The sequence below is a fragment of the Diadema antillarum genome, unplaced genomic scaffold (assembly GCF_040938485.1).
Source record: "Diadema antillarum isolate AM-2024a unplaced genomic scaffold, OU_Dant_1.0 scf00000119, whole genome shotgun sequence".
Classification (NCBI taxonomy): domain Eukaryota; kingdom Metazoa; phylum Echinodermata; class Echinoidea; order Diadematoida; family Diadematidae; genus Diadema; species Diadema antillarum.
This window is the reverse complement of record NW_027271008.1, coordinates 1,524,182-1,540,153: the sequence shown is the minus strand read 5'-3', so window position 1 is coordinate 1,540,153 and position 15,972 is coordinate 1,524,182. Positions and strand designations below refer to the sequence as shown.

Sequence of the window (15,972 nt, the reverse complement as noted above, 5' to 3'; positions counted from 1 at the left end):
TAGACTTTCAGCGAGTTACTGAAAATACAACAGAACATGTATTTTGTTGATTTACGTTTTTGCAGTTATTACAAATATGTTCTGCTTATACATTGAATATAATTTTTTTCTGTTTATTTGATTGAAATAAAAGATAAATTTGAACTTTGAAATGTCATTTATGCACAGTGCGCTGCTAATAATCTCAAAATCGGCAAGTTTGCTGTAGCAAAAGATGAATATATACAAAGTATGTATAGACCTATTTATGTGGGCGTTTGTATGTCTGTTGTTTTGCTGCTGCTACTGCTGCTGCTGTCGTTGTTATTATTTTTTTTTCAGATTCATTCGTATTTAATGATTAATGTTTTCGGCATGCGTTGCAGATAAGTTTCGATTTTTTTGACGAAATCCAATTAGATATAATAGTTTCCTGTTTATCTAAACAGTGTTCAGAAAGATGCACTATCAGGCGAGAACTGTTGCTGGATTTATCGGGTCTTTAACATCGAGGACATCCACACTCATTATAGTGTATACCGAAGTGATTATGTCGCAGTCTTTTGTTGTAGATTTTTATGGATTGGAACCAGGTGCGCTCATAAACACTCGGGCCAGGTGAAGTTGTTTAGAATCAGTTTCCATGGCAATGAATGGCTGTGACGTCACACTTTGCTACTCTTATAGCGTACTGGGTCTCAAATATTTGGAGAATCCGTTTTCGCTAAGTATAACACTCCAATCTTTTGACTGATATTGCAGTAGGAGGATGTGTGGAGGATTGGTGGGTACCACCAAACGAAACGGAAACCAACGTTGTATTCTCTTTGGGTGTAATAATAACACAGATGCTGTATAATTGCACTAATAGCATTGTTATGAATCGCTGCAGTCTGTTTCACTTCTGTCGCTTGACAAAACGCCTACTCAGTGAAATAGTACACTACGTGTATCTCATCGCCGTTTGTGTCGATAACATGATAATCATAAAAACATTCTATCAAATTTTGCACGTTTAACATCTGCCGTAAAATCAACATAATATTTAGCATCCCAAGGTTAGAATAGGGGACTGCCACTTCACTATACATTCCAAACATTCCACCAATATTGCCATGTGCTTGTATCCAAACACTTTTTTTTTGCCTTACAACATTCATTTGAGCTCTCTGTAAATAGTGCTGCTTATTGGACATGTTTGAATTACCACACTTATATATATATATATATATATATATATATATATATATATATATATCGGTATTTACATGAGAACTTGCTCCAGTCATGACACAGGCTTTAGACAGACGTGCCGTGCCTATGCCTATAGAGCTCCATATCGAAGATGAGCTCTTACCTTTGTGGAAAACCGCTGATCTTCCAACAAAGCTGGCGGTATAAATCATGTATGACATTATTGTCATACTTATCACAATAGAAACTATTGCTAGAAACTATCGATGCATTTTTTTTTTCACTGCGTCAGGCGTGTTCAGTAACATTGCCTTTGTGACACTGTGTATCGCCATTGTGAAGGCGCATTTTCCTGGCTTTCATTGTATTCCTAATTATTTTGTTGGAAATGAAATAAATCAACTTGAACAACTTGATCTTGGCTAACAATCTCTACCGCAAGGTGTCTTGAATGCCCGATTTAAGACCTTGAATGGTTTTCAATTTTTCTATTTCACTTGTATGAAAAATCCAAGCAGACAACAAATTACAAGTACGGTGATTCACATCAACATCTATTGTGATGTGAAAAGAGAGAGAAAGAGAGAGAGAGAGAGAGAGAGAGAGGATGAATCTTTAATCGTACACATATTTCATAGTTATAACATAAAATAAGTAGAATTGGCATTAATGGGATCAAAAGTGCAAAAGCAGCAAGGTCATAACTAATGTCAGAGTGTGTCGTCGATGTTATCACGAACTGAGACCATAAGGCCGTGCGAGGGGTAAACCTCATTTTGAGTAAATCGCCTTTAACGTTTCAAGTATTTTGGAATGCATATTTGACTACGTTAATTTAATAATAATTCGTTGAAAAGCACATTTTTGGAATCTGCATACATATGCTGTTGATTGGTAAAATATGCTTAATGAGCAATCATAATCAATGTTGTCACACTCGGATTCCAAATTAATGTGTCTGTTTGTGAAAACTTAAAATGAAAATTATTATATATTTCCGCTCCCGGGCAGCTACCACAAAGTGTCACATCAATCTTAAATCCGAGTAAGACGACATTGATTATGAGTGCTCATTAAAACATATAACATTTCAACAGCATAGTTCTGTAGATTCCAAAAAAAAAAAAACTCAATTAACGTGCCAAATCGGCATTTCAAAATACTTGAAACTTTAAACGCGATTTACTGAAAAATGAGGTTTGCCGCGCGCGTGGTCTATTGTGTCAGTTCGTTGTAACATCAACAAATTATGCCAACAAGGGCAAAAGTCGCACACTATAGCATTTAGTCAAAATCTTTAATGTTCCTATGCGCATACATATTAACTATGTAGCTATTTTCATCATCACTGTTCCTGCTCTGAATGTTCGATGTACAGCACCTCTCCCACCCACCCACCCCCCCCCCCCCCCCAAAACGGGAGACGTTTGACGTTATCCATTTTATTTCTGGACGGTTGAACACGTCACAAAACATCCCGTGGCTTTACCACCATCGACCCTCACCTTCCCGGGCTCACATACCGTGAAACCGTTGCTTTGGAACAGAAATTGCAACGGTGACGGTGCAAAAAATTGTAATGTATTTCCTCGTCACCCGACCGCCCCTCTTTTAACATCTGAAACAAAACACGCCCTATCAACGACCTGATGACACGGTTTTCTTGCATTTGACAAAGCGAAAAACAAATCTGTGTACGAACATGCCGCTTTCCTTTGTATCTTTCAAAAACTCCACAACAACACGAAACATTTTTGTGGGCGTCTTTTGAAAGGAAGCAAAACAAAAATCTTGTACCACTTCACTATCAATTCAATTTTGTATATCACGCTAGTTAGAAGCGTGTGTAGCAGTTCATTGATCATCATCTGTATATCATTATCACTATAGAAAGTATGTGAGGATCCTATCATCATTAATTTTGCACTCTTTGCCTTAATGAATCCATAAGATCCGAAAAACGTAAAATCTCATCTTTTTTTGAAGTTTTTTTTTCATCATCATTATTAATTTATCATCCTCGAGTATAGAGCTGACATTATAGTCAGGGTACCTTATAGGTCATGATTACAAGCATTTACAAGATTATATACGTAGTTTATCATGTCATGAAGCTGGGATGGGATAAAGCGCGCCCTTTTTGGATTGCACCGGGATCTAAAAAATCTGGGGAAAAAAATGTAAATGTTCCAATTCATCCGTTGCTTTTAACTGTAATGAAAAGAAGTGCGCCATACAGGCTTAAATCATAGTAGAGTTTAAGATGTGATCAAAAGAGTTAGCAACATGATGGATGTAACCGCGAAGATCTTGTTGATCTACAAAGAAGGAAATAGTTTCATTTGTTCTCTTTTTGCCATGTATTTTCAAGAGAGGGACAAACAAGCGTTCAATCAATAGCGTAGTCGAAATGGCAAAGCCACAACAAGACTGACAGGCGGAACAATATGCGTGTGAGTGATACAATGCATGCATGTTGAGCGAAATGAATGTAAAACTACTGTACAGTCAAATTTCAATATTATCTCTCACTGTCACAATGAATACATGTTATTTACAGAATTTCTTTTCAGCCGTTCATCTACATGTATTATACTTCTTCGCTCAATACCGCGTACTGCTGTGCTTGGTCTAGGCATTGAGGAAGGGGGGGGGGGATAGTGGCGTCCTTTCAGTGCTTGGCGACTCGTGAAAGCAAAGCGTGGCGTCTCACGGCGCCATCAGACGTGCTTTCCACACGTTTTCACCTTTTGTCCCCTCGCGTATATCCTTTACCGTGGATCATAATACAATATATCTTTCGCTTGAATGCTTGCAATATTTCTACTATTATGCTGTTGCCATCAACAACGTGTCATCAGGGTATAGACCCACATGCATCGCAAAGTTCATCAAGTTTTCACTGAAAAAATGGCAGTTAGATATCGCACTCATTTTCCTAAAATTCCTCATCTTATTGCCACGCATTCTCCAATCCACTTTTACGAACAATTAAAACCTAAAGCGCTCCATTTTTTTCATTCCATTTAGTAATATCTAAACAGGACACTGCAACAGCTTAATTCAGTAATTTTATCACGTTAGTATTACAAACTTCGGTACATGTATAGCAAATTTAGGAAGAGCATTCATGAAATTGCTACCATAAAGTTCATTCTTACAGCGTGGGAAGGAGGTCACTTGCCGCTTCCGGTATAAGATAACCCAGCACGTATACATGTACGGTGTATATCATTGAGGAGGCCTATGTCTTTTTTTATCATTTTTTTTAGATCACGCTCCCCGCTTCACCTTGAATCTGGTTTTCCGCAGAGAGAGAGAGAGAGGGAGAGAGTATTTTCGGAATGAAATATTAATATTCTATTCATAATCATTCCCATGACAGGGCATTGACATTTGCGGCACGGTAACAGAGGCGATTTCCACAAAATGCAACCGCACGCGAGGTTACGAATCACTATAGTGGACCTATCATCGGATATTTTGTAGTAATCTGCATCTATCTTTAGCCTGAAAATTATAAGTAGGTTGGCAAAATTCACCCGGTTGTTGTTTCATGCCTATCAACTATGAAACAAGGAACACACTTAAATGAAACTAATTGTCTACACCAGTTGTCTGCCAGTTCATGCTTGTTTAATCCTTGCCTCCCGTGCATGACAGAGTGTCCGAATCTTACATACATCGAACATCTATATACATGTGTTGCTTTCAAACACTAGATGGCGTAACTATTATAACATTACTAATAAACACATACAACACCCTTCCTTCTTTAATGAAACAAATCAACTTAATAAAATTAACAAAATTAATAAAATATACTTATACCAAAAAATCAAATCATATGAGCTTATATTAACATCATTATTTCCACTTAACCAATTTCTTCATAATCTTGAAGCCTACATAATATGGTAGTTTTTTTGTTTTTTCAACTTTCTCAACTACCAAATGTTTCCTTTTTGTTCACTATGCTTCCTCACACATAATATCCATTTACTCTGTCAAATTCTCAATAAAAATTTGACCACACAATCCAACATTGTAACATGTGTTGTAATGACATTGTGTGTTAATAACATTCAACATTCATTGACATACTTAATGCATCCTGGTGTGTGCTATACTTGGGTATTGTGTCATTGTATCGATATAACAAATAACATACTCGTTCAACATTGGGGTATTATGAAACTGAGAAGCCGTATCATGAAACTGAGAAGCCGTATCATAAACATGTATCACAAATTCTGTAACTATCACCATTCAAACCATATTTGCTTGAACATCATATAAACCAACAAATAAATCCCTTGACATCTAAAAATAAAAGAGTATATCATAAGGGTCTTCACTTGTACATAAGAAAATCTTTCATGTACGATGGCGGTCGTCGAAGCCGCGAACTACGTCGAATTGGTTGTGGAGGTGCTCTAGCACAATTATCTGTGCCTCTCGCTTCGCGACTTGGAATTGCTTCGCGATTCACGTTTCCTGAAGCTCTCGCTTCGCGATTTGCGTCTGTTTCGCTATTGAAGTTTCCAGCATCTCTACTCGGAAGCTGCATCCCAGAACTCCCGCTACTCTGCGCACCATCGCGATTGATGCGTATATCAGGAAAAAGCTCTGCTTTGTGGTTGAAGACTTCACTCGTTTTGCGGAGATGTTTTCGATTTCTGCGATACTGTTGCCCGTGTTCCGTTCTGACGGTGTATGATCGAACGTCTGCTTGTTCCAACACTTGAGCTTTAATCCAGCGCTTATCGTGGGCGTTTGGATTTGGCTTCATACGCACTACATCCCCTTTTCTCAACGTAGGCAGATTTCGTGTTCCTCTGTCATACCAGCACTTCTGCTTTTGTTGCTTCTGCGTTTTGTTCGCGACCACATTCTCCACAGTCTGCGGTTTTAACAGGTTTGTAGACGTTGGAACTAGGGTACGCGTGCGACGTCCAAACAGCCGTTGAGCTGGCGAGCTATGAAGTCCTGCTGTAGGTGTATTGCGCCAATTGAGAAGTGCTAGCTGGAAATCGCCTTTCTCTGCACTCGTTTTGCGTAACAGGTTTTTCGCGATTTTGACGGCACTTTCCGCTTTACCGTTGCTTCTCCCGTACCTAGGTGAGCTGGTCTTGTGCGTTATCTCATAGTCTTTCATGAAATTCGCGAAATCCTGCGAGTTGAATGGAGGACCGTTGTCTGATATGATGCAATCAGGGATGCCATGCCCTGCGAACATTCGCTTGAGTCTGACAAGGATGGCGTGTGCGGTTTTGCTTTGAGGGAGCGGTTCCACCTCAAAATAGTCGGAGTAGAAATCAACAACGCAAAGGAAATCCTTTCCATCAAACTCAAAAAGATCAATTCCCAGTTTTTGCCATGGGCGCGATGGAAGTTCATGACTATGAAGTGGTTCGTCCCGCTGCTCTGGCGAAAACATCTGGCATACCTCGCAATGCGAAAGATAGTCGCGAATGTCTGTTGTCATATTCGGCCAGTATACACATTCACGCGCTCTGTTCAGAGTCGATTGTAGCCCCGTGTGGGCACAGTGTAACCGTTTTCTGATGCGTGCCCGCGCTTTCGTGGGAATAACACATCGCTGTCCACGAAAAATGAGTCCATCCTCAAAGGCCAACTCATCGCGAATACAGAAATATGGCTCAGTCCCACGCGGTAGACTATGCTTGTCTTCAGGCCATCCTGACTGTATTAGTCCCTTTACCGATTGCAATACATCATCTTGCATGGTCTCTCGTTTGATTATGTCCAGCGTTTGCTGCGATATGGATACAAGTCCATCTACCATGTGTACACACTCTGCTTCTTTCTCGGCCAACGACTGATCAGTGTTCGGCAAATACGCACGAGACAATGTGTCCGCAAGATGCATTTCTCGTCCGGGTTTGTAGAAAATTTCTACATCATACTGCTGTAGACGAAGCAGTAGGCGTTGCAGTCTTTTAGGTGCGGATGCGAGCGGTTTCCTTGTGATTGACACCAATGGCTTATGATCGGTCCAGAGGATGACTTTGCGACCATACACATACTGGTGGTTTCGCTCCAGTCCGAAAACCTGTGCAAGGAGTTCCTTTTCTATCTGCGAATAGCGCGTTTCTGCATCTGTCAGCGCTCGGCTACTGTAAGTCACTGGCCTGCCGTTCTGCAACAAGACAAACCCAAGGCCTTTGTCCGAAGCATCACCTTGACCCTCTAGTGCAATTTTCTCATTGAAGTACGCTAACACGGGTGCAGAAGTGATCAACTTCTTTACTTCGGAGAACGCATTTGATTGTACCTCTCCCCAAGACCACGGGGTATCTTTATGTGTGAGTCTACGCAATGGTTCAATGGTCGCTGACAAAGCCGGCAGGAACTTGGCTAGATATTGAACCATACCAACGAATCTTTGGACACCAAGTACATCTTCCGGTTCGGGCATCTCGAGTAATGCGGCAACTTTGTCTGGGTCCGGACAAACACCCTCACGCGTTAAGCGATGTCCAATGAACGAGACTTCCTCGCACTTGTACTCAAACTTCTGAGGATTCAACTTGATGTTTTGCTGCTGACAACGCTCAAGGAATCGCTTCATGTTACGCTCATGATCAAGACATGCTTCCTGAAAACTGTCACCTTGTCCAGTGATCAGAATGTCATCGGCTATGACGATGACACCTTGCAGACCTTCGAGACACTGGTCAAGGCGCATTTGGAACAACTCTGGGGATGGCGAGAGACCGAAGGGAAGACGACGATAGCGATATCGTCCCCATGGAGTCTGGAAGGTTGTCAATGCTGCTGACCCGTCATCAAGCGAACACTGGAGAAACCCTTCCTTGAGATCCGCTTTACTGAACACTTTCACATTTGTGAGCTGTGGTAACACATCCTCAATGCATGGTAAGGGATAATGCTCACGCTTCAAGGCTTTATTGAGGTGCATTGGGTCTATACACACTCTGATCTTTCCATTTGGCTTCTTAACTACAACCAGACTAGATACCCAGTCACTTGGACCTTCAACTTTTTCTATGATCCCCAACTTCTCCAACCTGTCTAACTCTGCCTTAAGCAATGGTTTGACTGCTAATGGGACTTTTCGTGGAGGCATAACAACTGGTTTGGCCTCTGGGTCCACAGTGAGATGTACCTTCCCTGGCATACTACCAAGGCCAGAAAAAACATCTTTGTACTCTTCCACAATGTTTTCAACTTTGTCTGCTTGTACCTGTTGAATATTCTCATACCTCACTTCAATCAGCTTCATTTGCTGTGCTGTACTAGATCCCAACAATGGCCTGATAGTGTCACTGTCTATCACTACAAAGGGGACTAAATATTTCCTACCATTCTTTGCATTCCTTAAGTGCAGCTTACACTTTCCTAAGATAGGCATTGTATCCTTGTTGTACATGGTAAGAACTTGCTTGCTTTCTTCAACGACTGTATCCATGGGAACATGCTTCCTAGGGATCACATTACAAGTTGCTCCCGAATCAACTTGCATAGCAACAGTTTCCTTGTTATCAACAACCATAGTAACCATTATCTTTTTTGCATACTTTGAATCTGAAATCTGATTGACTTCATCACTCAATGTAACTACATATTAGACAGTCTTCCTCAGACTGATCATCCTGGTCACCACCATAATCGACATCATGAACTTGTGTAGTACCCTGTTTACACACACTGGCAAAATGGTTCAACTTTTTACATTTGTTACATCGTTTGCCCCAAGCAGGGCATTGATTCTTATCTCTAGCATGTTTCTGACCACAGTAATAACAATCAATCACATTTGGTCGCACCTGTGTTCCACCCCGAAACCTGCCCGAGTTCTGCAGTCTTTGTGGTTTACGACCATGGTTAGGCTGAGGATACTTGTGTACTGAATATGCAACGGGATCATTTACGGCCTGCATTACGTCACCTTGTAACTTTGAGGATTCGTGGGCTTTACAAATATCCAAACATGTGCTCAACGTCAGATTTGGTTCTTGTAACAACCGTTTCCTCACATTTTCATCCGAAACACCTACTACTAGTCTGTCACGAATCAACTCGTCTGTGAGATTACCAAATTCACAGGTGCTTGCTACTGATCTGAGTCGGATATAGAAATTCTCAACAGATTCTTGACTATCTTGTGAGCACTGGTTAAACTTGTACCTTTCATATGTAAGGTTTGTTTTTCCCAAACAATGGGCATCCCACAGTTCAATGATACGAGCAAAATTTTGCTTTTCCCCCTCATTCCGAAAGGGTAAACCATTGTGCACCTGTAGAGCATCAGCTCCAATTGCCATAATAAAATGTGCAATACGAACTTTGTCTGACTCATGCTCTAGCTCTGTTACAATTTCATAACTATCCCACATTTGTTTAAATATGGTCCAGTTTTTCTTGAGATCTCCTTGCAAGGAGAGTGGTCTGGGCAATTGCACATTTGCCCTCGTTCCACCTGACCTATGTCTGCTACTTGTGCTAGATCTACTTGGGTTAACCGGTGCGGCATTATCATCTGCATGACCTTGGACTGTATTGTCACTTGCATGTTCACTACTGGTAGCCATGACGACTGTGAAACGTATACTACCTGTACCTGTGACTTAATTGAATACATACACTAACTGCACTACTGTCTGAACCTCAATCAGGGCAACAAACATTGACCTTTGCCTGGCTTTGGCTTGTATGACCGACATGCATACGGTTAGGGATAAAAGGGATAACGTAACCAATGCGTACATACATGTATATAAACACAGTCCTACACAGCACAGCTACCACAGTCCACACACAGATACTCGTGGACGTGAGATAGAGCCTTAGAAAATACACTATATACAGCAATACATTGTACGTGTACAGCCGTGCTCAAATCAAACTTCACACTGTCCTACAACTTGTAGTTTCGTTACTTCCTTCACAAAAAACACTGTGAATTTTGACGGAGAATTCAGTGACACAGATCAAATAGGGCATCGCACAAGTACAGACAATGACACTGCATACATATCGAGCGTTCATTACAGTGAGTGTCCTGCCGCTCACCAACCGAGTCGCAATAGTACACAAACTACGATGCCAGATCCTTACCTCCGCGTACACGACCATATTAGTGCACGGGAATCAATGTCGACGGAGCCGTCAACGCCGACAGGCACACAAACTCACAGTTAAACAATTACAAACCTACTTTTCATGACAATTCTTTGTTTTGACTCCTGACACCATGTTGTTTCATGCCTATCAACTATGAAACAAGGAACACACTTAAATGAAACTAATTGTCTACACCAGTTGTCTGCCAGTTCATGCTTGTTTAATCCTAACTATACACAGCCCAGTCCTGTACATGGTACGTCGCGACAGGCTGACATAGCGTATTCAACAGCGTCTGGTCCTAGAATCCTTGCCTCCCGTGCATGACAGAGTGTCCGAATCTTACATACATCGAACATCTACATGTGTTGCTTTCAAACACTAGATGGCGTAACTATTATAACATTACTAATGAACACATACAACAGGATTATTTCCCCTGAAGCTAATAGCAACTTTTCTTTCAATGCATATCTCTATGTCCCGGAATCCAAGCGCGCCAACTACATGGAAGTAACAAACGATGTGTTTTGTTGTTCTTGTTGTTGTTGTTGTTGTTGTTGTTGTTTTTTACAAACCTCATAACTTGAGTTAGGCGCTGAAGATAGTAAGCCGTTCATGTTTATATCTGGCCTCAATAGTTCTCTATCGAAGCCATAGACAGGAGGATTTACATTGGACAAGCCCTTTGACGCGCGGTCAGGTAACCCTCACGTCTGCTTTACTTGTTTTAATACGGCTCTGTCTGCATCATTCTTATGTGTGTAATCAAACAATCGCCTTAGAAACAGCAGGGAGTAGGCTATACTGGAATTGGATCTCCGGGCAAAAAGTAGCGGTTTCTCAACACATGCGGATGCACGGAATCCTTACCAGTATTTTTTATTTCTATGTCGGTTAGATGGATGGTATAGATTTGGTTGAGACCTAGTTTCATTTTTCTTACTTTTTTGGGGGTGAGATAATGAAATACCTCTTATGAAATACGAAAGAGCATGTAATTCCAAAACAATTTCAACGTTTATTTAATGAAAATTGATTTTGAAATGGTTGAGATATCCAAAACAAAGTGATACTAATAAGGGCCCACCTATTATTAGGATCACTTTGTTTAACCTTGTTTTTTATATGTCTGCCATTTCGAAACCGATTTTCATCAAATAAACTATGAATTCTTCTTAGAAACGTATGCTCTGTAACATTTCATTTAAGTGGATTCTTGCTATCTCGCAAAAAGTTAAAAAACTCAATCTTCATCTCCAACAAAACTATACTATCCATTCAATTAAGAATAATGTTGTATGCTGCCGACATTTAAAACATTGGTTTAAATCCTCTTCCTGCATATATCAGCAAGTTGCTGCTTAAGTGATGATAATGGCAACAGCAATAATTATTCAAAATAACAAGGATGATGACAATAATTAATAGTAGTATTAATAGTAATAATAATGATAATGATAATAATAATTATCATTATTATTACTATTATTATTATTATCATTGTTATTATTATCATTATTTTATTATTATTTCCACAATCATAATGATATATTCATCCGTAGACTGATTATGAGTACTTATATATTTTGTATCATTTTCGTAACTTCGTAAGTGCTCAACAATAGGAGTGGTCAAATTTATGCTTTGTATTATGCACTAGATCATACTTTTCGTTTGATAGAAGTTTAGATTGAATTAAAGTGAACTGATAAACAACGATTTCTGTTTATCTTGCGTACATAAAACAATCTTGTCAGCTCGAGTGCAAGAATTCTCATTCAAGCCAAGTTAGATGTGAATCATAAAATATGGAATATGGAATAAATCATTGTGATGATTCGGTGTAGGGGGATATTTGAATCTTTTAACATAATCATACTCGCTGAGGTCGATGTAGAAAAACTGCTAATCCTCACGTTTGTAGGAGGCAGTGTAAACAAAATGGAGAGGTAAAGGATGGAGGATAAATGATCCATATGATATTACACAAACCCTATCTCACCCCATGGCCAGCATGCAGCCAAACTGTGCAAGCGCAGTTGAGTGTGCGGGCATACACGTGGCTTAAACTTCTGCAATTGGAATCCATAACAAAAGAACGTAACACAACAGCACTTTGGGTTGTAAAACATAAAACGAAGCTAGGGACCGCCACAACACCTGAGGGTGAGTGATGCTAAGTGTGACTCAAATTAAATACATAACAAAAGCGTTGGGTTCGCGGTTACGACAGTGTCATTATTGACGCAGCAGAGGATACCTGTATAGCAATCTTTTGTGAACCCAGCTATCACACATTCAGGCGTGAATTAATGGAAAAGGACACGACAGCGGTTGATTACCGTACTGGCTCCCTGCCCCCCCCCCCCCCCCCCCCATCGTAGGCCCTATGTATGTACGTACGTATTAATGTATTATATATGATATATGTATATATATGATATATTTATATATTTATGCATATACTTATGTCATATACATACATATGTACGTAAGAAGACAGATATATAGATAGATGTACGATCTCTCACATTAACTGTACATTGATGACAACTTAATAAATCGCGATATGATAAAACCTGTTTTTCGAATAAATGCGTTAAATAATACTTGTGTCTCTTGGTACACTATATTGAAACGACCATCCACCAACCATCTCTTGCAACCAATTTGCTTTTTAATTTTTACTTCACTGTGAATAGCACTGAAAGTCTGTGTTTTGATGACTGAGTACATTTGAAATTAAAGCAAATTTCAGAGTCTGTTATGTTTTTACTACGTTTGCCGAATCCAGTCGGAGCAAAGACAAGCAACCCTATATTATCGTCACTGTCATGGTCTGCACATACACGTAATTCTACAGTTTCTATTTACATTCGTGTCGCAGTAAATACCCTACTTTTTTCGAGATTGGCTGTGGATGCGATATATCATACCCTCTTAACATTTTTGTTTGTAGTTTGAAGACAGAATCGAAAAAGTTATAAAATAACCAAACCAATGTCAATTTTAGATAAACCATTTTAATCTCCACTTAGGCCCTATTATTATGAAGAGGACTTTGTTCGTGGGTAATATTTGCTATAGATTTATAAGGTACATGTATATCGCATATTGAAACAAACCAGTATTAGACTTTGTACTGACAAAAATTGAAAGAGCGTACCATTGTATAGGCCTAATAGACTATAGTCAGGTCATTTCCCTATACCCCACTCCCCCCCCCCCCCCCTCCGTCGAAAGCAGTGTTAGGTGTTCATCACATAATATGAAGCAATCAGCCTTATAAGCCTGGTAGCTATAGAACTACTTGGAACCATACTTAAGGCCTGCATATTCCACTTTTTTTTTCTGTTTCTCCTTCTCCCTCCCTTACCTACATTATGTAATGATATATTATGTATGTATGTATGTATGTATGTATGTATATATATATATGTATGTGTGTGTGTGTGTGTTTCTGCGTGTGTCTGAGTGTAGGGTATACAAACATGCGTACATATCAGCACGTTGTCCTTAGCGAGATCCGGAACAAGATCCGGAGTATACTGTGTGAAATTAAACTTATTGTCCGTATATGCAGCAACATCATTTACATTTCTATCCGTTGGATCATATTTCAGCTTCATGATAGCTGGTGCGAAAAGTACCGTTGAACTTAGCTAGAGAGCCACCTCACATTTTAGATCCTGGTCAGTTGGCTGAAATGACATAATCAGGGTTGTGTGGGAGTCTGATACTGATACAATTTAAATTCGATATCAATTTCCTCAGAGCTGCATTTGGAGGAGAAAAAAAAGGAGTTTCCTCAGCTTTGCGCGCATTCTTCCTCTTCAATTGGGATAGCTGCTATACTAAATATTAATGATTTTGTTTAACATTATAGATTGCCGAAGATATTTGTAAGAAAATGACATGATAATCAATGAGAAGTAATTTTTTCAAAGTGTTTTAGATCTATATGATTCGGTATCCGTTTGTCCGTTCATCTGTCATGTATTTTGTGTCATCTCATTCGGCATTTTTTCCCCTCTCATTTGCCGTGGGAAGTACCTTTTCAAATGTAAGAACACAAATTGTTTTCCCTTATCTTTCGTTGTTTTTTTAAGTACGGAATGGTATTGAATTTTGTATGATTCAACCGGTAGTACTCTTTAGTTTCTCCCCGCAATCTTATATCACGATACCGTCTCCTCACTTTTCCCACTATTTGAATTTATTTCCCGTTCCAGCTTCTCCTTTTTTTAATGATTTGCGGACAAGGTATGTTAACTTACATTCATTTCCGCTTGGTGTTGTGTCGATATCATATCGTTTACCTTTAGTTTTCATGCTTTTGGACATTGAATTTATCCCCCCCCCTTCTACATTTTTACCTCCTTGCCCGCTCTTCTCCTTCTTGCCATACTCAATCCTACACTTACAAATATCACTTCCTGTTAAGCAATACTCTCACCTATCCCATTATTGATGCTCAGGTGTGATGTGTATTAATATCACGTACTTTATCTTTATGTAGGCTTATATCATCAGTGCTATTTTAATTTCATTTATGAGTCTGATGTAAAGCAATCGTATCAGCCTTCGAGCTAGCTGCTGGATTGTTATTTTACACTTGCACAATAAACCATATTGAATTGAATTGGTCACACGTTTTCAAACTTATTTTGATTATTATGACAAGACAGGAAATCATTCATTCACAGGACAGAAACTGTTCGTTGGCTTACAGCTAATAAGTGTCTTACCCCTTCCCTTTTCTGCGGCAATGCCGAAGATCATTCCGCACAGAAAGCACCCGAACAACTTCGCCAAGGCCTTCGCACCCTGGCCGAGTCCCGTGCGCTCAGTTCTCCATTCCTTGTTATCAGTCAATATAACAGCCTTATCGTCTGTCCACTTAGTTTCTCCGTTCTTTCCAGCTTGATATTCCTTCGATTCCGACGGAACCTTTTCTTCCGTCCTCCCGGCGACTTTCCGATGCATGTTGTCGCCGATCGGGTCGCCACCTTTCTCGAGATCCTGTTCGGCAGCAGGGGCTGAACTGGCAACGTATTCGACAGGGATTTTTGGGCTTGCTAGTGAGGTGGCTCTCGCACTGTGCAAGCCACGCTCGTTTGCGTCTGTTTGACTCACGTCAGTGAAATGCCGCTCGTCAACGCTACGCTGCGGTTGGGGCATTGTTGCTGCGCTCTCTTGACGGCTTGTAGCAGACGGTGTGTTTGTCAATGACCGGTACGTGTCGCCACTACCGAGCACTTCAATGGGGGCGTCTCCACTGTCGGCCTCTCCGGGGAGCAGAACTTGATGAACTGATGTCATGGTGGACAGAGGAACTCGCTTTTATACTTGTAGAATCTATATCACTCGTTACGCGCCATGGATTCTTTCACACGGGCGGCTTGGTTGGTACAAAAGTGCAGTGACATCTATAGATCCCAGCAACTATAATGGAAACAACGAGAAATCAGAAACACTTAATGTTGAGGTTTATCTCACGATCATAATGCAATTTTAGTAATTTTGGACTTATCAATTGCAAACAACATCTGACATCGCTCAGGAAAAAGTGATAATGAAAATGACGATAAAAAAAATATTAAGTTTGTCTTTCACAGAAGAAAAGGTCACTTGGCGAAAAGTTAGAAAGCAATATATGTAAGACCAAACTTTTAAGACTGAATG

At 40.0% G+C, this 15,972-nt stretch overlaps 1 protein-coding gene across 1 annotated transcript in view; it reads right to left on the bottom strand.

Moving 5' to 3' along the window:
• The window catches only part of LOC139720025 (thiosulfate transporter TsuA-like), a 33,719-nt gene extending 18,110 nt beyond the window's left edge, over positions 1-15,609 (bottom strand). The window contains exon 1 of the mRNA XM_071631401.1: positions 15,036-15,609. Within this exon, the coding sequence (XP_071487502.1) occupies positions 15,036-15,609 (574 nt within the window). The remainder of the gene's footprint in view (positions 1-15,035) is intronic.
• Between the last annotated feature and the right edge of the window lie 363 nt (positions 15,610-15,972).